Source organism: Lipotes vexillifer, unplaced genomic scaffold (genome assembly GCF_000442215.2).
Source record: "Lipotes vexillifer unplaced genomic scaffold, Lipotes_vexillifer_v1.1 scaffold241, whole genome shotgun sequence".
NCBI classification, from domain to species: domain Eukaryota; kingdom Metazoa; phylum Chordata; class Mammalia; order Artiodactyla; family Lipotidae; genus Lipotes; species Lipotes vexillifer.
Window position 1 is genome coordinate 1,211,220 of NW_006784922.1, and position 25,981 is coordinate 1,237,200.

General features: G+C 35.9%; 1 protein-coding gene across 3 annotated transcripts in view; it reads right to left on the minus strand.

The window, feature by feature from the left end:
* TNPO1 (transportin 1) overlaps positions 1-25,981 on the minus strand; it is an 85,194-nt gene that overhangs the window by 41,483 nt on the left and 17,730 nt on the right. Inside the window, exons 1-4 of one of the 3 annotated variants that reach the window (XM_007457053.1) lie at positions 8,779-8,825; positions 8,528-8,641; positions 5,668-5,743; positions 1,610-1,759 (exon numbers count right to left, since the gene is read on the minus strand). In XM_007457053.1, coding sequence (XP_007457115.1) covers positions 1,610-1,759; positions 5,668-5,743; positions 8,528-8,632 — 331 coding nt within the window. In that variant the 5' untranslated portion in view covers positions 8,633-8,641; positions 8,779-8,825. Of the gene's footprint in view, positions 1-1,609; positions 1,760-5,667; positions 5,744-8,527; positions 8,642-8,778; positions 8,826-25,981 lie in introns of those variants that run through there. The other 2 variants (XM_007457052.1, XM_007457054.1) reach the window with 2 other exon arrangements.

Sequence of the window (25,981 nt, forward strand, 5' to 3'; positions counted from 1 at the left end):
GGAAAGAGAAATTTCTGGATCTGCCTAAAGGAAACCAAACATGTCTTAAAACAAGCAATAATAAAAATTAAACACAAACTAAAACTTGGTACTAAGAGTCTGCTGACATTCATGACTTCTTCTGAGAATATTAAAGAATGTTGACAGACTAACAAATTCAAATAAATTTGGCCCCATATAATCTCATCCACTCTCAAAAAATATTCTAATGCCAACGCAGTTCCAAAAAGTGAAAAATTGTAATTCTCAGTGTTCTCAACAAAGATGGGAGTGAAAACTGATGTGCTTGGCAATACCTATTAAAATTTTAAATGTTTAAAAAACACACTCTGACCCAGTAATACCACTTCTACAAATGAATTCTATAGAAACTTTCTCACCTGTGTATGAAATACATAAAAGGATGTTCACTGAAATAATAAAATTATAAACCATACATTCTTTAACAAGGAGAAACAATTTTATACCTCTCTAATGGATTACCACACAGTCACTGAAATGTGGTCCTTCCCAATACACTTCCTTGGCAAGATTTACCATATGTACTGATAAGATTAAAAAAATTTTAAGAAGACTGGTATACACTGGTACACCATCCATTTTACCACTGTCAAGAGTCTGGTAGAAAATCAGGAGTATATGAGGGTCCATGAGAATAACCTAGGGAGACCCTTTCCTCAAATTATAAATGCCCTCTACCTATCCTATTTAAAATAAGTGTTAATAATGGCAATGTTTAATATTTGGAGGGAAGTTACATAGCCTCTGCTTTTTGAGTAAGAGTAGGTACTTTTCAAACCTACCATGAGACAAAATATACAAAAGCAAAGAACTTTTAATGAAAATGACTGACACATTATGGAGGTTCTTAACTGAATTCCATTTAACCAACCTGCCAGATGAACAGAAGCTTTCCAGGTCCTTGTAAAACATAGCTGCTGAAACCCCATGGCATATGGAATCTACCCATTGGTGGGCTACTGTGCAGTACATGTCTATTTCTGCTTCTACGAGATGATGTGTGTGCTTACCCACAGTCAGTTAGTTGTATTGGCTCCCAAACCTACTTATTCCAGTTACTATAAACTAAGCATTTTAACACAGTCTTTCATAAAATGGTAGAAAGTTGTTCTTTCACTAAAAACAAGTTGAACACTGAAAAGACTCAAAAATTACTGTAATTAGGTACAGACAAGGCAAATATGAATTAAAAACAAGGGGGGGATATAATGAAAATCTAAGGTCCTGCATGGAAGATGTTTTACAAAGTTTTTCTTTACATGTAAAAGAAAGTGAAACTGGAAATTATACCCCATGTATGACACAAGGAAGACATAATTAAGGAACCCACAGAAAAAACAGTAGCCCTAGATGAATATCACTTGTTAATGCCCCACTGTAACCAACTTTGATTAAGCAACTACTAGTGAACCTGGTCTCACTGGATTAAGAGAGCTTTTAGTAACATTATTTCAAAAGCAGCAATGAAAAATTTTCCCCATCACAATTCAACATGAAATGGATGATAAAAATTCCTATGGAAATGGTCTGTCATATCAGAAACCAACCCAGTTAAAAACAGGATAAGCAAAATTGTGAGATTACTTACCTACAGTAGCTCTAATCAAAGGAGAGGAGTCACCGATATTGTTTAAACATTCACTCTTAATAAAGTCTGTTACACCATTTGGGAAGTTCTGAAAGTGTGCTTTCACGTTATTCTTCAAAATTAGACCACTCAAAGATCTTGTGGGTTCATCTGTAACAAAATAACAACAGCACTGAGTTTTAAAGTAGTTTTCATTTCAAAATATACCAAGAACGGTAACTTTAAAAATGTATTCAGAAACTGATTGTAACATTTCATTAATTTGCTATAACCAGGAAAAAAAATACCATAAATGATTATCCAAGGATTAGCTCCATGATTTATAGTTCAGGGTTTCTCAACCTTGGCACTATTGACACTTTGGGCCAGGTAATTCTTTGTTGAGGAGTGCTGTCCTGTGCACTGTAAGATGTTTAGCAGTATCACTGGCCATAGGTGCCAGTATTACCTCTCCAAGTTGTGACAACCAAAAGTTTCCAGATAATGTCAAATGTCTCATTGGGCAGTGGACACACACACACACACAACTGCACCTGGTTGAGAACCACTGATTTAATTTAAGAGTTAATTTAGTTTATATATGGCCAATGTACTCAAGCTTTATTGGAACTTGATATAAACATCAAATTACAGATCTGAAAGTATTAGTCACTAAAGATATCCTATTAAAAAATTAAGTGGACAAAGAACATATGGGATCACCTTCACATACAAATAACTGCCGTTCATTTATATCATGTTTTTCACTTGCCTCTGAGCTAAAAAAAAAAGGGGGTGGGGAGTAAAACAATATTTAAATTTCCAGAAGTTTTTAAAAAATACAGTCTACGTAAAAGAAGTTTAATCCGTAGATAGTACTAACAAATTTTCCAAGAACCAATTTAATATTAGAATATAACCAATGCTTTAACAATTGGCCTCATCACCAACAATATTAGCAACAGTTAACATTTTCTGAATGTTTATTAGGTACTAAACACTGCTAAGTGCTTTCCAAGTAGTTTGCATTTAATCCTCACAACCTCATGAGACAGGAATTATTATCTCCACTGCACAAACAAGGAAACTGAGGCCTTTGCCAAAGTCACACAAGACTACGAAGTGGGGAAGCCAAAACATCAACCTTAGGAGTCTGGCTCCAGAGCCTACACTCGATGCACGGTACAGGATCACCCTCCTCAAAGGGCTGAAAGATATGAACAGCTGGTGTATTGAACACAATATGCTGTTTCAGCACTACTGTTTTACATACTTTATTAAAAAATAAAACCACCCAAGCTTGTTCTAGTTAGTAGTATGCTCTCAAAGTCTGATTGGCATTGAAATCTTCAGGGGTACAGGACAGGAGGAGGCAAAAAGACTGTTTCTTTGCATATAAACCCCATTGAAGCCATCACAGCAATAGAGCCTATGAGCTTTTTATGCCACCCTCTAAAAATTTCTTCCTGGTTTCAATTACCATCATTCAATCAGTAACTTATAATGAAACAAAAACACTTCTAAATTCTCTTGAAAGTTTAAAACTTCCATAAAATAAATGAATATTTATTTAACTTTATAAATTTAACTTCCTCGAGCAATAAGCTTTTCTTAAGCCAGCCATTAATAATTCAGTCATGTAATTTTAAATGGCATGTGTATTTGTTTATAAGAAATACACTGTATCATTTTTACAATTAAGACTACAAGATGAAGTTTTAAAAAAATCACGAGGTGTGAGCTTCCCTGGTGGCGCAGTGGCTGAGAATCCTCCTGCCGATGCAGGGGACGCGGGTTCACGGCCCGGTCCGGGAAGATCCCACATGCCGCGGAGTGGCTGGGCGCGTGAGCCATGACTGCTGAGCCTGCTCGTCCGGAGCCTGTGCTCCGCAACGGGAGAGGTCACAACAGTGAGAGGCCCGCGTGCCGCAAAAAAAAAAAAAAAAAAAAATCACGAGGTGAAATGATTTAAAATTAAAAACATAAAACATTTTATATCAAAATACTTATTTTAATTAAAAATATCCCCAGTCCCAAATTCACTTAGAAGAGCCAAAAATTAACCACGTTCTCTTTTTAAAAAGACTACTAGGTCTCAATTCTCATCTGTAAAGTGAGGGAAGTAGATGAGCTGATCTCTGAGGTCTCTCCACATCTAAAATTTTACTCCATGATTTAGTGTAAACAAATTCACATGAGGAATGGCAAAAAGGTTCCTAAATAAATAAGCATTTTCATTTCAAGAATTTACTTATGTTCCTTCTCTAATATGGATGGCCACAATGCTAATTTTTTAAAATAGAAAACTAGATATAGCAAACTTGTGTCCCAAATAAATGAATAAACACAGGAAGAAATACTAAGTATCACATAAAATCCTTTCCAGCATTTTGTGGTTTTGCAATTAATAGGTCTTTTGGGAGGCAGTTACACACCCAACTTCTCCTGCTATTTGAATTGTAAGTTTGTCTGCTTTTAAAAATACCTGATGTATCCTCATAGCCCAAGAAAGTTTTAAGAAAGAGTATAATATTATACCAATCTTAATATTTGGAATTCAGGATGAAGACATGACAGAATAGACGACTTGGTGAAAACAAACTTAAAATTTTCAAGTTAAACAATATAGTTTAGAAAAATTCATTTACTAAATCTTTAAGTCCTTATAGAATTATCTGATTACAACTAGAATGTGGGAAAAATAAAATTTCTATATTAAGAAATAACACATCACATTAATGTATGTTTATCAAACTAGGAATATTAATTGCTGAATGTAAAGATATGTTGAAGGACTTTCTAGTTTCTTAAAATTTAAAAATTTAAAAAGTTTCTCTTACATGCCTCAATCACAAATTAAAATCCCTAAAATTAACTAGAAAATTTGAAAAAATTCAAAATAAATCATTATACTGTGCATGAATTATTAAAATCTGAATAAATACAAGATTAGTGAGATTTTAAGACCGTTAACCCACTCGCTAGTGCTTGGAGTTGAAACCTTATGGACAGTCTGATAGGCTAACACAAGCATTTTGTAGCTGAAAAAAGCAAAAGAGGTGAAATGAGTGTCAGAGTCTAAGACTTATTTCTCAACTCCAAGTGTAGTAGTTTTTACTAATTGCACTATGGCTTCTGAAACGGTATAGTGCTTTCATTTAGAGGCCAGTCAGTTGCTCAAAAAATACTTGAGTGCTTCTGGGTGTCTGACAATGTTCCAGGAAGGGAATACTCAAATAACTCTATGAAGAACACCTGTCACTACAATGTAAGCGCCACGAGGGTAGATTCTCACTTATTTTGTTCACTTTTATTGCCCCTGAGCGAGCAAACTGCCTGGCAGAGAGGTGCTGAATAAATACTTGTAAAATGAATAAAGTCGAGATGGACACACTACTTGTATTAGAAACAATCAAATGATCGTGTCATTTAAAAATCAGATGATCATGTCATTTAAAAATCAGGCTGTTATAGAGGTAATTTAAAACTGTTGTAGAATAGTTAATGAAAAAGTTTCATGTATACTGTTACAAGGTTTAAAAAAGTTACAGGAGTCTATAAATAGAACGATCCTTTTTCTGGTTAAAATTTAAAACAGTACATAGCCATATAAAGGAGTATAGAATTAAGAGATTAACAATTGTCTCTGAGTGATGGGATTATACATGACTTTTCATTTTGGTTATATGAACTTTTAATCATACAAATACGATCACACATATAGTCAGTTATTTAGCAAATCCTGCATTCAATCTGTGTATTAAAAGAAATCAATCTCTATGACATTCATGTAAAAGGATTGAAGCAAAACACCAAAGTAGACTTTGCAACATTCTTTTCATTTGCAAAGAATGAGTGAATTTATTACAAAAACACTCAATTAACAACTGAATGCTTATTAAGCATCCAAAAGCTTAGAGTGATAGTAACTCTTTCATTCCACATGTTTAAAGCAAGTGGGTTACTACAAAGTGAAATCCTTTGAAATAAATAACTCTTCGTATATTTTAACACATCTCAAAGACAAAATTTGAAGTGTAAGAAACTTTTAAGTAGTTACCAACACAAACCCTACTTACCTTCAGATTTTAATTTTGTAAGAACAAAAATCAGGTAGTTGTTAAAGTCTGGATATTGATTGAGTTGTTCCAGTTTCTAGAACAAACAGTAGTTAAGGAAACTTCTCAGTGTAATCTAAGGAAGGAATTAGGCAGTTTTAACCTAAAATCAAGAATCTCTTTTGTGATTTATAGCCTTGCATTTTTTCCAGTAAGAATAAAAGTTATCTTATTAAAACCATCAATATGCTATTCCAAGAACACACCAATGGTTGTGTTAAACCTCTTGTGCGATTTATGGCTGAAATATTAATATTTTACATCAATTATATTCAAGACAAAATAAGCCAAGCTCCACCTTCAGCAAGGCGCATATCATATGAAAAAAATTTTCAAAACAATTTCTTTGATTTATTTGAACTTAAAAAAAACCCCTAATCAGAAAGGTATTTAAGTATTAAATAATGACAAAAATGAAAAGCATCTCAAAGAAACAAAAACAAGTCTCTCAAAGATCACTTAGGGAAATTAACTTTATAAAATCGCCTTTTAACTTAAAGTGCTTTTATTAGACTCATTTGTTCTTTAGAATTCAAAAAGTTAAGATAAAATGCTATTTATGTGCAAGTCTACATTATCAAACCTTATAACAGTCAGTATTATAAAATTACCACACTGCAACAGTTCTACAGTTCTGCCCCCCACCCCCCAACAAGACACCTAACGTTTCCAGTGACACCAACGTGCAGGCATTTCATTCTGTTGGCAGGCAGCAATGACATAATGCTCTACTATGTCTTTCTTCATGCCCTCTAATCCCTAACATGCTTTTTAATAACATCTCTAATTGTGTTTTATTAAACAGAATTTTCTCAATAGACCTAAATCTTTAAATTAAATCCACGATACACACTCTAGAAACACCATATTAGCTACTTATTATACACTAGAATACTCTCAGCGCTCAGTGCTCAGAACATAAATTAACTATCAAAATACATTTCTCTAGAAAAATTCCAAAGTGTACTTTCTTTGACCAAAAAAACCCTAGTGATTTCTTTCTTTCGTGAATAGCCAAGATTAACAGCATGCTGATAAGCTAATAATCTTTTATAAATATTTCCTGATAAGGTTCACTTTCTTAGGACTTGAGCTATCTATCCATAATAGTATAACGATCTTTCTGGAAGTGCTCAAGCCTATACAAAAACAATAATTACATTCCTTCCAAAGGAGACATAAAAGAACAAAGTCATTATTAGGCACTCTGAAAATATAAAGCAGTGAGTATTTTTAAAATACTATTAACCTTTATCTACTGAAATTTAATTTGTTCCTCATGCAGAGGGCATACTATGCTCCAGGCACACAGAATAAACCGTAAATTTGATTCCTAGCGCACGCATAGTACTGAGCATATGAAAGGTACTTAATAAATATGTACTAAAACAAAAAATTATGACATACAGTGCTGTACAAGAAATTACAATGCAGGTTTGGGACTGGCTAACTTAAGAAATTAACTGTCACATAGCACCTACAATTCATCAAATATCAACTTTTATCATTTCTACAGCTATGACAACACAAATTAAGACTGAGCCACAACAATGTTTCAAATACAAGCTCCAATACACCCCAAAAAGACTATTCTTCCCTCAGTACTCGCAGTATACAAGCGAAATGGCTTAAAAAAAACCAAACAAACCAAGTAGACCTAAATCATTAACACCTCCATTTTAAAATAAGCAGTATTAATTAACCAAAAGGCTAGATACTTACCTACTGAAAAGTTTTAAGTTACAGCAATGTAGTACTTCTTTGAGAAACTTATTTACCAGAACTTCTCAAGTAACTGTATTTAACTTGTTTATAGTGTTTTAAATTTAAATACGTCCAAACTACGCCAAAAGAGCTTACTTACCAAATTCCATACTAAGCAATTTTCCGTTTATTAACAATAAAAATTAAAGAGTTTTTTTTTTTTTTTTGCAAACAGCAGACTTAAGTTTCCTAAACAATTAACTTCGTCTTAAAATAAGAGATAAAACGGTTATTTCTGATCGGGTGAATTTGTTTCCCTTATTGGATGCAGCAAGAGCTCTCCATTTGACCAGTTTAGGGCACTACAGAAAGCACACAGTAGAGGTTTTGCTTCTTCTCTTAAGCCTTCCTGCCTCTAAATCCGTAGTAATAGGACCAGCAAACTCGGTAAAGACTTGGTAATTGAGCAGACCGTCTTGAGCCAAAGATTTAAAAAGAAAATCTCACTCGGGAGGCAGGGAGCTCGCAACAGGTGCTGGCACGAAGAGCCCCGGGGTGAGGCGTGAGACCCCTCACTTCTTGGTTTCCAGCCCTTCCGGGCAAGGGCCTGGCAGAAACCCCAGGCCCAACACCCAGGAGGTTCAAACCCCGCGCCAGCTCCACCCCACTCAGGCCGCCGATCTCCGCCGTGCATAGAGCGCTCTGCCCGCCGCCCCCTCCGCGCATTGTGTGGGCCGGGGCGTCGGTCGGGGGTCAGCGCCGGCACCCGGCTGCTCCGCTCTCCACCCCCTCAGCCGGTCAGCGGCGGGCGGGGACGTGACGGGCGGCCGACTCACATGTCGCGATCGCGGGCGACGGCCAGCAGCCCCCAGCTTCCCGCAGGCCGGAAGCCGGCGGACGCTGCGGCGCTCCGAACCGGAGGCACGAGGGCCGCGTGCGCGAGGCGGCGGGCAGGGGCGGCGGCGGGCGGGCCTCTCCTCACGGGCTGGCGGACGGAGGGCGGAGGGATCCGGAGAGCGGGAGGAGGGGGAGGGGCGGCGGGAGCCACCCGGCCGCCGAGAGCGGGCCCCGCGCTGGGCAAGCTGCGCGGGCGGCGGCGAGGCCTCGGAAAGGATACTTGTTGCACGGTTCTCTGGATGGTGGTGTCGGGGGACTGGGACTCCTTCAGCAGCTGCAGGATTTGCTGAAGCCCTTGCTCGTCAGGTTTCCACTCATACTCCATCTTGGTTTGCTGCAAATAAAGCCAGACACAGGAAGAGACGGAGCAAATGTTACTCCCCGTGCACAGGCCCGAGGGCTTCCCGCGCCAAGCACCCCCCTCCTCCCCGCCAGAACGACCCCTGCGCTCTCCGGACGCCTCGGACCTGCCTGGGGCACCCCGAAAGAAGTCTCGGACGGTGAAACCTGGGGAAACTGATCCTAGCAGCTCGGCCGCTAATATCTGCTGCTGCTGCCGCCGCGGCCGCCGAGCGCAAGGAGCCGACCAGACTGAGTCACCGCGAATTTGCAATCTGGCCCCTAGATCCGCTCACGGGAGCCCCCTGGGTCCTAGTGCCACGCAGTTTTCTCCAACCCAACTCTAGTTCCATCCAGATTATTACTGATTTAAGGGCTAATCAAAAATCAAGTCCTTATCAAAATCCCTGCGAATCACCTGAAGAGATCTGATTTTGGGTTTCAGTCATTTTAAGTTAACATGGTTAGTAATTAAGAATGACTGTAATAAGGAAAAAAGCCTGATAATTCCGACAGCTCAACAATACTTAAGGAGAAGAAATAAAAATGTTTACATTTCAGTTTGATATATAAAGCACTAAATACTAATATTTAGTCTAAAACATTAAAGATGCATTGCAATCACAACCCACACTTCGATAAACACTACATGTTGCACTTACATTTGCATAATTTGACCGAAAAAATGCATCCTTTCATAAACTTCAACTTTTGAACTCTTTATTAAGAGTTCTTTATTATAAACTCTTTATTAGTTTATTTCAGGTGAAATAAACTCCACCTGAAATAACCGCATTTCACAACTAATAACTTTGGGCTGAAGAAATACATGAAAAATAACGCAATTTTACAACTGGATAGTGCTGAATTCTATTAACGTGTTTTCACATGCGTTTTCTCATTTTATTATCACTCCGACCGGAGGAAGTATTATTTGCCCCCATGTGGCAACTATGGAGCAAAAAGATCAAAGGAAATTACAACAGTTAATTAGTTAAGATTGGGAGGACAATATAGGTTTCTTAAACTACCATGAGTTGCATCTGCTACAATCAATGGAAACTATCATATCAATGACAGTTTCTTTAAAACTAAATGCTTGTAAACAAAAACAAAACTTAAGTATCAGGCATGAATAATTGTAAAAATGAAACTGAATTTGCTGAAGGAGAGGATTTTTTCATATGGATCTACTACTACTTGATGGTTTGACAGCTGAATTTAGTCCCTTCCTAGCAGGGGTTAAAAAAAATTACCTGACCTTACAGTACCTCTCTAGTTAGCAGTGTTTTTCTGTTTTTAAAAAAACCTTTTCCTCTCTCCTTCTTCACCTTTATTTTCTGCTTAATATCCTGTAATCTGGCTTTGCTCACTAAATTCTACCAACTTCCTAAATGATCCAACACCCAAACAAAACCCCCCAAAACAAAAATGATATCTGGACATAATATCTATTAATAATATTGTACTGTTTTTAATTCCAGTCTCCATTCTGTGTGTTTATATGTTTTATAATAATGGGATTGTCTTGTTTCTTGGCCAATTCCATATATCATTAAGTATTAAAAGTATTTTTAAAAGAATTATTCCATTGTATTGACATGCCATAATTTTAATAAACTTTCAATTGATATAATATATACAGTAACCTGTACAAATCATAAGCATACAAGTAGATAGATTTTTATAAAGTGAATACCTATGAATACCTGTGTGACCAACATCCACATCAAGATAAAGATCATTACCAGTACCAAGGTTTCTCTTGTACCCATTCTCGGTCATCAACCCATGCCATAATCCCTATTATAATTTCTATCACTATAGACCTCTCCCCTTTCCCTCTTGACTTTTTTACTTCAGAAACTTCAAAAAAACTTTACAAAAACAATATTACAACAAATCAAACAACATGGTTGTACAAAATAGTTAATTCAATTTCATCACTAAGCTTACCTCCCTGACAGAATCAGTTTTAACAGTTTGATATGAATCCTTCTACACCTTTCTCTATTCTCAAACATACACATAGTTCTGGTTTGTTTTTTAGGATCATGCCACATACTACACTCTATTAACTAAAAACTTTAAAACACATAATATTGCATGGCTATCATTCCAGGCCACTACATATAGATTTAACTTTTCACTTTTTAACAGTTGCACATTGGTCTTTAGAATGGATAGAACATAACTTGTTCAACTATTTCCTGATTGGCTTCCAGGTTGCTTCTACTTTTTTGTGACTACAAACAACAAGGCAAAAAACATTCTTGTACTAATGTCCCCCTACCCAGTAATGGCAACCCAGTGAGATTATTAGGCCAAAAGTATGTGTATTTAAAAATTTCTAATAGTTATTACCAGGTTACTTTCCAAAAACAGTTGCAATCCACACTCACCAATAATATGTTTCCCATATATCCACCAGCACGTTCTTTTAATTTTGGTTAATCTAATGGGTGAACATTTTAAATTTCTCCTGTTCCTGGACGGGGGAGGGAGTGGGTGAAGAGAGGGTGAGGAACCTTAAAGTCTGAGCCTTAGTTATGAGTTGAGCTGCTACCATATATATCCCACCTGTTGAGGTGACAACTGGATACCTACTTAACTCCTTAGCTGCCTTTCTGAAAAAGAAACTAATGCCAGGGGCCAAGAGGAGCCAAGTCCAAAAGATACCTTCATCATACCTATCCTGAGGATGGCTGCCCCATATCATTACCATGCTTCCTTCTTTATCCCTGCATCAAATAAACAGAATTCTTTTTCTTTTTGAATAGCTTAGTATTAAGAACATTTAATGTGATCAGCCTGTGATGATGAGATAGGAAGAACTGAGATAAACTGTTCCCTCACACCTTACTCAAGTTATCTGGAACAAAAGGCTCTCAAAAATATTTGATTGTTAATTGCTTGATAAGAGATCTCAGGCCACTTTGAACTTCTATACCACATTTTTTAATTGTGGTAAAATATACATAATAGAAAATTTAGCATTTTAACCATTTAAAGTGTACAGTTCAGTGGCATTAAGTACATTTTCATTGTTGTACAACCATTGCCACCTCTATCTCCAGAACTTACCACATCTTAGTAGCCATTAAAATTAGGAAGAATCTTACCCTAGGGTAGCCAGAGATATCGCAGGGTTATTTACATAATGTCTGAAATACTTCAAGCTAAGCAAGCACACCAGAATTATGAGGTAGAGATCGTTTACTTAGACAGTAAACTACATGTATATTAATTAGAATATCAAGATTAATATTAAATTTTCTTAAAATAGTTACTATTCTTTTCGTACATTGAAGACTCAGAAATGTTTCAGAGAAGGGAAATAGCACTTCAAAGTTTTCTCTTTTAGAGTACACAGATCATGCTGATTGGCCCATGACATTCAATGGTAAGTCCCCGCTCCCCCACAAAAGGCATTTCAATAAGCCAAGACAGTTATTTGAACTATCTATACAGAAGCTGGCACCAGAATAAAAAGCTTGCAAGAGGTAAGTTACTGTAAGATAACATCTTGGTCTTCAGAAGACTAAAACTTACTCTAGTCCTAAACTGTTAAGAACTTGAATTTACATTAAAAATTTGAATTTACTAGAGTTTATGAGAGGTAAAGAAGCCAGACTGGTTGGAGTAAAAATAAGGCAGACAGAAGGTCTGGACTCAATCAACCTAAATTTAAATCCTAGTTCTTTCACTTAGTAGCAGTGAAAACCTGGGCAAGTTAATTAATCTCTCTGAGCCTCAGTTTTCCAACTATAAAATGAGAACATACTGACTCTGTAATAGGATTATAGATACTTGCCTGGCATACAGTATGGTTTGAAATTTAGTGGCTGTGTTTGTTACATTAATCAATGATTTTCTGCTGCTTGCAAGATGAAATCGTAACTTCTTTTTCATGGAAGAGGCTCTTCATGATCTGGTCCATCACCTCCAGGGACAGCTTTATCTCTTACAACTCAACCTCCAACTTTTATGCTCCAGCAATGCCAGCTGTGCCTCTCATACCTCTGAGCCTTTGAATAGGGACTTCCTGTCTGGAATGAACTCTTTAAATTTGACCACTTGGCAAACTCCATCTCACTCTTCAGAGATATGCTCCTCTACTCAGTTTCCAAGTATTTACTGAGAGTCTTCCTTGGCACTATGATTGGTACTGGATACTACTATTTCTCTTCTCTAACATTATTGTAGGACCTCCCCACAAGACTTCAGTATTTTTTTCATTACAAATCTATAGTTTATGGCTATTTCCATTTCACAAACTGTCATATTATAATTATTTCCAGGTCTGTCTTAGCAACACATCATGTGTCCTTGAGAGCAGTGACAGTATCTTTTTGCCCCTTTGAATCACTCTAGCAGAGGGATTCAATAAGTATTTGCTGAATAAATACTATTGTTGTTCATTACTCAAATACTATTATTGTCCATTAATTCAACTGAATAAATATTAAGCTGAGCAACTACCATGTACTCAGTGAGCATTAGAGATTCAAAGGTAAGTAAAATACTGTTCTTGCCCTAAGTTCTCATTTAGTGACAGAGACAGATGTACTACCTATGAATGAAGTATGTGATTGAAGTGCAATAGGAAAAAAAGAAAATATTCTGCCAGGAAGAAAGATGTGCTTTTCTCCCATATGCTTCAGAGTCTTTCTTCTCTCCTAATTTCAATTAAATTCAAACAAATATTTACTGAGCAGTCAAATGTTTCCACCTATATGATCAATCACCATGAATGTGATAAATGTTGCCATCAGTGATATGATTTCCCAAAATGGTGAACAATTCTTGGTAGAGTTCCAAGCAAAACAAGGTACAATCTTCCTTCAATAATACAGTAGTTTTATTCCTGGAAAACTCAACATTTAATTAAAATCCTGCAAAAAATTCCATATGTATATGTGAAACTAAGTTAGACTCTAGGCTCTGACAGCTATGAACAGATTTTTTTCACCTATTTAACTCCCTAATGGGATATTCAAAAGTCATTCAGGGCTCCAGACAATTCTTAATGATGAAGATCTAGTACCCCTCAGCTCTACCTACTAAGTGGCAAGAGCACCTCCCAATTACTAGGACATTCCCCTCCCCCCTCAGAGAGTGGCACTGCCTCAGTGGAGAATGACTGTGGTAGGGGATAGTACCAGGGGCTGTGGGGACATTATGCTAACCCACTTAAGAGGTCAAGAAAGGACTCCCTTGAGGAAGTGACTTTTTACCGGAGATCTAATAGGACTTACTAAAAAGTGAAAGTGAGAGGAAGGCAGGGCTAGGAAGACCTCACAGACTATGTTAGGAAGTTTGACTCAAACCCATGACTCAAACCCAACTAACCTGCTTCCAGGGTCCAGTCTCTAAGCCCCTGATAAACTGCCTTTTAAACAGAAACATCAATTTCTGTAAACTGGGAAACTAATCATAAAGAAAACCACTTGTATACTAAAGAAATAAGATGTATTTGATACCTTTGTAGTGAGGTAGAAAAGTAAAAATCGTATTTTACTATTATAAAAATTATAATAGATCTAAAAAAGCAGTATGTATACAGTGTGAAAATATAATAAAAATGAGATATTTCAATAGCATTGAGTAAATGAGTTCAAAACATTCTAAATCTGATCTTCACAACATCCCTTTCTTGTAAGTAGGTGGCAAGTATTATCTTCATTTGACAAGCAGATAAATCAAAATACAGCTTAAGTCATCTGCTGAATCATTTGCTGAATGTGAATCAGATCTTCCAAAATAAAATGTCTCTTACACTGTTTTTTCACAAAAAGATGTTATGATGAACAAGAATGAAAAAAAAAAATTCAGATGTCTAGAGGGCTAAAAAGAACATGTTATTTTATAAAGTTATTTAATAAAACTTTTATAAGAAATTGAACCAAAATTCAGGTATGAAGGGAAAGAAGGGAAAGTCTAAAGGCAGATGATTATTAGTAACTTTTTATTTTTTTAATTTTTTATTTTTTTGCGGTACACGGGCCTCTCACTGTTGTGGCCTCTCCCGTTGCGGAGCACAGGCTCCGGACGCGCAGGCCCAGCGGCCATGGCTCACAGGCCCAGCCGCTCCGTGGCATGTGGGATCCTCCCGCACCAGGGCACGAACCCGTGTCCCCTGCATCGGCAGGCGGACTCCCAACCACAGCGCCACCAGGGAAGCCCTATTAGTAACTTTTTAAAAATGAGGTTTTTTTTAATGTCAAAGAATGAAAATGTCGACAGGCTTGCTAAATAATAGATATCAGTAGAACTAGAAGGTTCTTCAAGAGATTCTATAAAGTAGTCAGAGATTAAGGATCAAACAAAAAAGAGAGGAAAAAGCAAAAGCAACCATTGAGCCCAAGCTACTTGAGGAAATGAGCTCAACTAGATTAAAGGGCAGGGACAACAGCATACGGATCCTCTGATATTACATGGTGCTAGACACATAGTAGGTTTTAAATTGTTCCTGACTGATTGATTAGGGTGATGGAGCTCATTCACCACTTGGAAGAATTATGCTAAGAGGTTAAAATTACAATCCTCTGGCATTACAATTTATTGTCGTCTAAGAGCTGAAAGATTTACAGAAAAAAAAAAAGAAAATGAAAATAAGTACTATGGAAAATTTAAATAAATGTATTCTCAGAGTGCACTTTCAGGAAGACCTCTGAAGACGACTAGTCATGAGACTCAAGTGCTAAAGTTTACAAACAAACATTTTTTAAAAAAGGCTAGTATCAAACTGAGCAGGTTACAAGAAGGAAAACTAGATCTCAAAACTCACTCCAATCTACAATCAGGTACTTCCTATATAATTCAGTTCATTAAATATTCACAGCAGCACTATGAGGTAGATATTAACTCTACTTTATATTAACTGAGGTTCAAAGAGGTTAAGTAGTTTGCCCAGCCAGTACGTGGCAGATTGAGCATTGAAAACAACATCTGTGTAATTCCAAAGTCTGGACTGTGTCTAATAAAAAAAGCAACCCTGTTAGCATTTATGGAGCACTTCTATGTGCCAGTTATTATACTAAGTGATTTAAATGCATGATCTCATTTAATTCCATGAGTAGGGACTACTATTACCTCCATTTTACAAAAGAGTAACAGGTTTAAGAAAAGTTGAGTAATGTGTCCAAGGTCACAGAAATAGTAAAGAACAAAGGCAGGACTCAAGCTCAGATGCACCCAACTCCAGAGCCTGTGCACTGATTCATGCTGCCATATTATTCTCATTCTGCCACTTCCATGAACATGTGACTAATCCTTAACAGAACTCTTGGGTAGAGTTCATGGGTAGGCTTATCTTTTTCTTTCTAGTCCATGCATCACCAAGAACTCAAAAGCTCTCTTATTTAAGGGTATCCATTCTTTAGTTCAGGTGTGATAACGGCACTTTGCTTTTCAGAATTCAAACTTCTCATTGTACATCAGAATAAAAAGCTGATAGGAGTAATACTTCCCATATATTTAACTTTTGGTCACATAATTTTCATCATCAAAACACCAATTCTCTGTTTATTTCTAAGACAGATTTAACTGTTTTAACTCTTTAATATCACAATTCGTCTCACTCTCCATGTACCTTAAGCTATGTAAACCAGTGGTTCTCAGCCCTGACTGGGCATTATACTCATTAGGGACTTTAAAAAAATATGATGCCTGTTCCCTATGACCCCCACTGATTCAATGTACAAGTGGAGCCTAGGCACCCGGGCATGGGTATGTTTAAACAACTCCCAGGTGGTTTTAATATACAGCCAGTTGAGACTCTTTGTATTAACTCAATAAATCTGCTCCTGGCAACTTTCAAGAGTTTCTTACTCTAATAAGCAGCAGTGTCCTAGCTGTACCAGAAATGACAGAAAATAGAAGAAAGTGGAAGCGAATGCAGACTGTACTGATTAAAATGGAAATATTCTAACCACTAGAAAAATGTCTTTGATGAAAACCAAAACATAAGAACATGTTGTTTAAAGTCGCATCATAATTTGTACTACTTGGTAAGGACTGCATGTGTTGGAAGCTATTAAGTACAATGGTCATTTACTTCATTATTTATCAGTGACAGAGCCTGGGTAAGGAGTTGCACTTAGGTTCTTAGAAATGGAAACTTGGGAAAAGTCAAGATATGGGGGGGACAACAAAAGTTGTTATATAAATTAAATACGTTAAGTAAATTATAAGTAAAACATACTAGACAATTATGGTCCTTGACCAGCCAAATACAATTTAAATTCATATATCAAATCAACTTATCTTGCAAGTAATTGCAAGTAATAACCACATCTTTCTTCAGATGGCAATATTAAGACATTCATAAAATTGAAAGAAAACCTTTCTAAATAATAAGCCCACACATTAAATACAAATATACAAAATAAGTAAATTAGGTCCCTGATTCTTTTAGCATTGTGGCTTCATTAAAGAGCTTTACTAGAGATCTTCCCAAAGCTACATTCACCTGACTATTCTCATTGAATGTGTCAACTATACTCTAACACAGTTGTCATTTCCGTGACATTGATTTAAGAAAAAAATCCTCTTTTATTAACATGATTGTAAATTCCATTTCAGAATGTAAATTCCATTTCAGAATGTTCACTGATCATTGCCTAGTGGTTTCAGGTAAACACAGTGCTTAATAATTTTCAAAGTACTGTCACACTTTATCTATAATTTTAAAAACTAAACTGTGAGTTGAGGAAACAGTTTCAGTTATGTTAAGCAACTTGCCAAAAGTCAGTTGGTTAGTAAATGTTAAGACTTGGGTTAGATTGCTGAAAACTTCTCAAACTTGGGGAGAGAAATGAACATCCAGATCTCAAATAGGTTAAACCCAAAAAAGGGCTACGTCAAGAATTTATCACTGTCTTAAGTCAAAAATAGAGAATTTTGAAAGCAGCAAGAGAAAAGCAACTCTTCACATAAAAGGGAGCCCCCATAAGACTATGAGCAAATTTCTCAACGGAAACTTTGCAGGCCAGGAAAGGAATACTATACCCAGCAAAGTTGTCCTTCAGTAATGAAGGAGAGGGACTTCCCTGGTGGCACAGTGGTTACGACTCCGCACTCCCAATAGAGGGGGCCGGGGTTCAATCCCTGGTCTGGGAACTAGATCCCACATGCATGCCGCAACTAAGGGTTCTCATGCTGCAACTAAGAGTTCTCATGCCACAACTAAGGAGCCCTTAAGCCGCAACTAAGAAGCTCGCCTGATGCAACTAAGGAGCCCGTGAGCCACAAGTAAGGAGCCTGCCTGACACAACTAAGACCTGACGCAACCAAATAAATAAATAAATATTAAAAAAAAAAGAAATTAAGGAGTGATAACGACGTTCCCAAACAAACAAAAGCTGAGGGATTTCATCACCACTAGATCTGCCTTACAAGAAATGATAAAAGAACATTCTTCAAGTTGTAAAGTGAAAGAATGCTAACTAACATCCTAAAACCATATAAATGTATAAAACTCACTGGTAATGGTAAATATATTATGAAACACAGATTCTTTGACATTGTAATGGTTGTATTTAATTCACTTACAACTCTAGTTTAAAAGTTTAAAAAAAAAGTATTAAAAATAACCATAGCTACAATACTTTGATAATGGATAAGCAGTATAAAAATATGGACACTGTAACATCAATAACCTAAAATGTGATAGGGAGAGAAGTAGAAGTATAAAGTTTCTGTATGTTCTTGAAGTTGTTATCAGCTTAAAATAGGATGTTATATTTTATGTAAGCCTCATAGTTACCACAAAGGAAAAATCTGTAGTAAATGCACAAAAGATTATGATAAAGGATTCAAAGTATAACACTACAGAAAGTCATCAAATCACAAAGACAGCAAGAAAGGGTCAAAGGATCTACAAAACAGAAAACAATGATCAAGATGGCAACAGTGAGTCATTACCTATCAATAATTACCTTAAATGTAAATAGATTAAATTCTCCAATCGAAAGACAAAGAATGTTGGAAGAAATAATAAAAAAAAAAGATACAATATGCTGCCTAAAAGAGACTCACTTTACCTTTATGGACACACATAGATTGAGAGTGAAGGGATGGAAAAGATATTTCAAGCAAATTGTAACCAAAAGAAAGCAGGTGTAGCTATACTTATAGCAGACAAAATAGACTTCAAACTAAAAATGGTCTAAAGAGACAAAGAAGTTCATCATATTATGTTAAAGGAATCAATCTATCAAAAAGATATAACAATTGTAAACATTTATGTATCCAGCATTAGAGCACCTAAATATATAAAGCATATAATACCAGAACTAAAGGAAAAATAAACAGCAACACAATAATAGTTGGGGACTTTACTACTCCACTCTTACAGAGAATCGATAAGGAGACACTGGACTTGAATAACACTAGAGAGTAAATGGACATAAACACATACAGAACATTCCACCCAACAGCAACAGAACACACATTCTTCTCAAGTGCACACGGAACACGTTCTAGGTTAGATCATATGTTAGGCAACTAAGTAAGTCTCAACAAATTCAAGACAGAAGTTATATCAAGTATCTTTTCTGATCACAATGGTATGAAAGTAGAAATTAATAACGGGGAAAGCTGGAAAATTCACAAATACATGGAAGTGAACACATTCCCGAACAACCAATGGATCAAAAAAGAAACTAGAAATGGAATAAAAATATATCTTGAGACAAACTGAAATGGAAACACAACATACCAAAACTTATGAGATGCAGCAAAAGCAGCTCTAAGAGGCAAGTTTACAGCCATAACCACATACATCAAGAAAAATAAAGATATCAAATAAACAACTTTAGCTTATACCTCAAGGAAATAGGAAAAAGAAGAACAAACTAATCCCAAGTTTAGCAGAAGGGAAGAAATAACAAAAATTAAAGCAGAAATAAAGGAAATAGTGAAAAAGAAAATAATAGAGAAGATCAACAAAATCAAGGGTTGGTTCTTTGAAAAGATAAACAAAATTGACAAAAACTTTTAGCTAGCCTAACGAAGAGAGAACTCAAAATTATAAATGAAAGAGGAGACATTACAACTGATACCACAGAAATACAAAGGATCACAGCAGATCACTATTATACACCAATAAATTGGACAAACTAGAAGAAATAGATAAATTACTAGAAACATATGATGTACCAAACTGAATCATGAAGAAATAGAAAATCTGAACAGACCAATAATGAGTAAGAAGATTGATCAGATTGAATCCCAACAAAGAATAGTTCAGGACCAGATGGTTTCACTGGTGAATTCTACCAAACATTTAAAGAAGAATTAATATCAATTCTATAACTCTTACAAAAAAATGAAGAGGAGGGAACACTTCCAAATGCATTTTACGAGGTAACAGCATTTCCTTGATAGCAAAGCCAAGTTAGGACACTAGAAGAAAACTATAAGCCAGTATCTCTGATGGATAAAGGTGAAAAAAATGTCAACAAATTACGAGCAAACCAAATTCAACAGCACATTCAAAAGATCATACACCATAATCAAGTGAGATTAATCCTTGGGATGAAAGGATGATTCAACACACACAAATCAATCTATGTGATACATCACATTAACAAAATGAAAGATATGAATCATATGATCATGTCAACAGAGGCAGAAAAAACATACAAAATTCAGTAAATGTTCATGATAAAAACTCTCAACAAACTTGGTATAGAAGAAACATACCTCAACATAAAAAAGGCCATATATGGCAAACCCACAGGAAGCATCATACTCAATGGTAAAAGGTTGAAAACTTTTCCTGTAAGATCAGGAATAAGATAAGGGTGCCCATTCTCACTACTACGATTAACCACAATACCAAGTAACCACGCAAGATAAAAGTAGTAAAAGGCATCCAAATTAGAAAAGAAGTAAAATTGTCTCTGTTTGCTGATGGCATGATCTTACACATAGAAAATCCTAAGGATTCTATCAAAAAACTAAATGAATTCAGTAAAGTTACAGGATACAAAATCAACATACAAAAACCAGGTGCATTTCTATACACTAACAACAAATTATCTGGAATAAAAAACAAAACAGTTCCATTTACAATACCATCAAAGAGAATAATAAAATACTTAGGAATAAATTTAACCAAGGAGGTAAAAGGTCTGTACACTGAAAACTATAAAACTATGATGAAAGAAACTGAAGAAGAAACAAGCAAATGGAAAGATATCCCATGTTCATGAAGTGGAAGAATTAATATTATTAAAATGTCCATAATACCCAAAGCCATCCAGAGATATGCAATCTCTATCAAGATTCCAATGGCATTTTTTTTAACAGAAATAGAAAAAACAATCCTAAAATTCATATGGAACCACAGAAGACCCTGAATAGCCAAAGCAATCCTGACAAAGAAGAACAAAGCTAGAGGCATCACACTTCTTGATTTCAAACTATATTACAGAGCTAAAGCAATCAAAACAGTACTAGCATAAAAACCGACATACAGACCAATGGAAAAGAACTGAGAGCCCAGAAATAAACCCATGTGCATGCAGTCAACCAATATTTGACAAGGGAGCCAAGAATACTCAGTGGGGAAAAGACAGTCTGTTCAATAAATGGTGCTCGGAAAACTGGATATTCAATGCAAAAGAATGAAACTGGACCACCTTCTCACTCCATTTACATGAATAAACTCAAAATGGATTAAAGACTTGAATGTAAGACCTGAAAACATACTTCTGGAAAACACAGGCAGTACCCTCTTTGACATCAGTCTTAGCAATGTTTTCTTGGATCAGGCAAAGAAAATAAAAGCAAAAATAAACAAATGAGATTCATCAAACTAAACTCTTTCGGCATGAAAAGGCAGCCTACTGAATGGAAAATGGTATTTGCAAATGATGTATCTGATAAAGGGTTAATATCCAAAATATATAAAGAACTCATACAGCTCAACATCAAAAAAACCCAAACAACCCAATTAAAAAGTGGGCAGAAGACCTGAACAGACATTTTCCCAAAGACATACAGATGGCCAACAACACTGAAAAGATGCTCAACATCATTAATCATCAGGGAACTGCAAATCAAAACCACCATGAGATAACACCTTAAACCTGTTAGAATGGCTATTACCAAAAAGAACAGAGATAGCAAGTGCTGGTGAGGATGTGGAGAAAAGGGAACCGTTGTGCACTGTTGGTAGGAATTGAAATTGGTACAGCCACTATGGAAAATAGGATAGAGGTTCCTCAAAAAATTAAAAACAGAATTACTATATGAGACAGCAATTCCACTTCTGGGTATATATTCAAAGGAGAGAAAAGCACTATGTCAAAGAGATATCTGTATCCTCATGTTCACTGCAGCATTATTTACAATAGCCAAGACATGGAACCAAGGTATGTGTCCACTGATAGAAGAATGAATAAAGAAAATATGATACACACACACACACACACACACACACGCACACACGCACACACACACACACACAGGAATATTACTTGGCTATAAAAAAGAAGAAAATCCTGTCATTTGTGACAACATGGATGAACCCTGAGAGCATGATGCCAAGTCAGATAGAGAAAGACAAGTGCTGTATGACTTACTTATATGAGGACTCAAAAAACCCCTCAAACTCATAGAGAGCAGACGGGCAGTAGCCAGGGGCCAGGGGAGGGAGGAATGGGTGAAGGTAACCAAAGAGTACAAACTTCTAGTTTTAAGATGAATAAATTCTGGGGATGTAATGTGCAGTGTGGTGACTATAGTTAACAATACTGTATTGTATATTTGAAAGTTGCTAAGACAATAAATCTTAAAAGTTCTCACCCCACGCCCCCCAATTTTTTTTAACTTGTAACTACACGAGATGATGGATATGTTAACTAACCTTACTGCAGTAATCATTTCTCAATATATACATATATCAAGCCATTATGTTGTATATCTTAAACTTACACAAAGTTATATGTCAATTATATCTCCATAAAGCTGGTAAAATATATAAAAAATAAGACAGTTTTACTACTACTTCTACAAGAAAACAAAACACGTTGGGTTGGAATGTATGTCTTTCTGGTCCAATGTTTCTTTTACTTCACACTGCCTCTTTAATTCATAGTTCATAAAATATGGAAGTATAATTAATTAAAAGAACAGCTTGTCTTAAAGTAACATCACTCTACACAGATTATCTACTTGATGGTTCATGTGTGGACATACATGCAAAATGGAGACAAATCTGTAGGTACCTTAGCAAGACTATAATAGCTCTTGGTAAAACGTATCAGCACCAGGCAAGCTATTGATTATAGCTGCATTTACTGTATTTAAGACGATGGTAAAAAGGGCTATAATGCAAATAGCCAAGTTTCCCATATAACACATCTGAAATTATAAGTAAAAAAAAAAAAGGTATGATTCACTATTTTAGTATCTACTTTAAAGTGAGACATGCCTGTATAGTTGATAGCTAAGCTGATAGTTCTTTGAAAAATTAGATAGCACATGGGGACAACCATTACAGATCATTTTGGTAACTACAAGTATACTGTTTCGTTACAGTTAGATTCCTCCTAAAGTTCTGAAGTGAGAGGGCCCTATGAGTTTCTCATTCATGTCCAAAACTATCTTTGATTGTTAAAGTGTAATGGGCTGATTCAATATTTCACAATATTGAATGTGATTCAATATTTCACATTCAATATTTCACATTTCACATTCAATATTTCAATAGAAAAAGGAACACAGCACAATGCTCACTGGCCAGGGCTGAATTGGTAAAAGGGTCAGAGCAGTTTAGACAGTAAAACAGAAAGGCGATAAACGGTAAGTAGTCAGTAAGCTGATTACCATTAGTTTTTATATCTAATCTTTCCTTTGTTCATTGAAATCTCACTCACACATACAGGGGCATATATCATTCAGATTTCAGCTGTGGGAAGACAGACACAGCAGAAAAAACTCATGAAAGGAAATCAATTTTTATTCAACACAATGTTAGTGCCTGAGCTGAATACTGTTCTACACTATTTTTGTTGCTAAGCAGGAAGATAGAGTAGAGGAAAAGCATGGGCTCCAGAGTCATACATACAATCTCAGTTCTCCCAAATGTCTTTTTTAGGAAAGTAGCTTAACTTTCAGAGCCATAGTTTAGTCATCTGCAAAATGGTATCGATGAGAAGATTAACTGAGAATGTAAAATGATGCAATAGTAGGTACTTAACGTTCAATCCCTTCACACTTCACCCCCCCACTAAAATTATCATTAAGACACAGTTTTACTGATGATAGTTTGTATCGTCAGATAGAATTAAGATGAAGATTAAATTATTTTTGTATGACCAAAGAATATGCAACAAAATGGGCTGTTTGACCTGTCATTTAAATGAGTTGATATTCTAAAGAAACAGAAAAATCAAAAGAGAAATATTGGAGGAATAGAGGAACAAAGAAAAGAACCAGAAATCAAGTGGTGAATATTAAATCAGATATAAGTGTAATCAGTCTGTAAAAATTTTATAAGGGTGAAAACGAAGTAGGTGATTAAGGGCAGTCTTCATGGTATGCAAGGAGATAGGAAAAGAATATCACAAAATAAATTCTACAGATAGTCCACAAATGGAAAAAAAGCAGGAAATAATGTTGTATGATAGATGGTATATACAACAAATTGTTTAGTATGAAAAACAACAGCACATACTCTGAGTGTTCAAGTCTGTTGTTTTATTACCATGACAAAGAAACAATGAGGCTCAACCAAGACTGACACATAAAAAAATTAATGAATATAAAACCTAGAAAAAAATGTGAGATGGTAAGGAAATCTGAGATTACACTAGACATAAAAGATAACATTAATCTCTCATACATACTAAGGAAGTGTTCAGTTTATAAGAATATACCCTTAAAAACTGAACCTTGGGTTGAAAAGCTTATTGTTATCTTATAAACAGAGACACTGAGTTATCTATCAGCCAACTAAATATCATGTTGTTATCACCATCCATCCCCCTCATCCCATGAAATTGGAATTTATCAAGTTAAACTTTAACTGTAATTAGAAAATAGCGATCCCAACATCTTATCTCCAAAATGAAAACGGCATTAGACAACATCCCTATCTTGTTTTTGTAAAAATGCAGAAATCAAGACCCAGAAACCAACATTACAAACTAATTAAGAAAAATAATTTGATTTCTATTTTTAAAAACATAGTAACAACATCCAGTTCTATATTATAAGGTTCTTTTCCCTCTTTGTTTTTGCATAGTGCACTGATTTTCTGATAATTGTCAGTAAAACCAAAGGCTCTTTCTAAAGGAAACTGAGTAGCCTACGGCCCATGTCTAACCAACTGTTCTAATGGCAAGGTTGATACTTTGTGATTACATTTCCTAAATGCAATTAATTAAACCAGGATTGGGCACCCACCTCTCCACATGATGAATCCCAGCACAAACAGATAAGCTAAGTCAATTAAATTTCCTTTCTCAGAAATATAAACAGGAAGTACTAGGATCATTTAAGCATTTACCAGTTCTCAAAGCAGAAGCTAAAAGGTCACAGTGTGGTAGGCAAGTGGCCATCATTCAATTCCACACACATGACAAAATTATAAGGAGGCAGGAATTGTAAGCAAAAGCAGAGGAGAATGGACCAGCACAGAGAGGAAGCAAGGAAGCACTGAGCAAGATTACATGGTCCACCAGAGTGACAGTATCTGCTTCTTGGAGCTGCCTTGCTTCCCGATGGCTTTCTATTTCCACAAATGACTTTAAAAAAATGATAAATCTCTCCCTTTCTCTTAAGACAATCTGAATTAAGTTTTCTTCCTTGGAACCAGAAACAATCAGAATAGAAATAGTAAATAACTATTTGAATATATAATCACATCATTTTATATATATATATATAAAAATAAACTATTCCCAAAATGTATTTGCTTTAAGTAGAAGGAACTGAACTTTTTAGGGGAGTTCTCTCAGAACTGTAGGGCTCAGACCTAATGAAGGCTGATGACTATCATGTAAGTCAATTTCCTCAGACTGAACACCAGAGTAAATCTGAAAGCTGGCATGGAAGTCTCTGAGAGGTACTGAGTATAATGAATACACCCAGATGGGCAAAGAGCAAACTGAATAGGAAGAATAGAGAAAGCCAAGAACAAAGCCAGCTCCCAGTTCAGGTGTGCACCCTCTTTACAGACAACAGAATTCCTTACCCATCTACTTCTATTCCTCCTCTCCCTTCTCTTGCCTTTTCCAAATTATATTACTTTGGTTCTGAGCACTGGCCATCACTGCCTCTGCTGCCGTCAAGGGAAAAAAAAAATGCCTCAAATTCA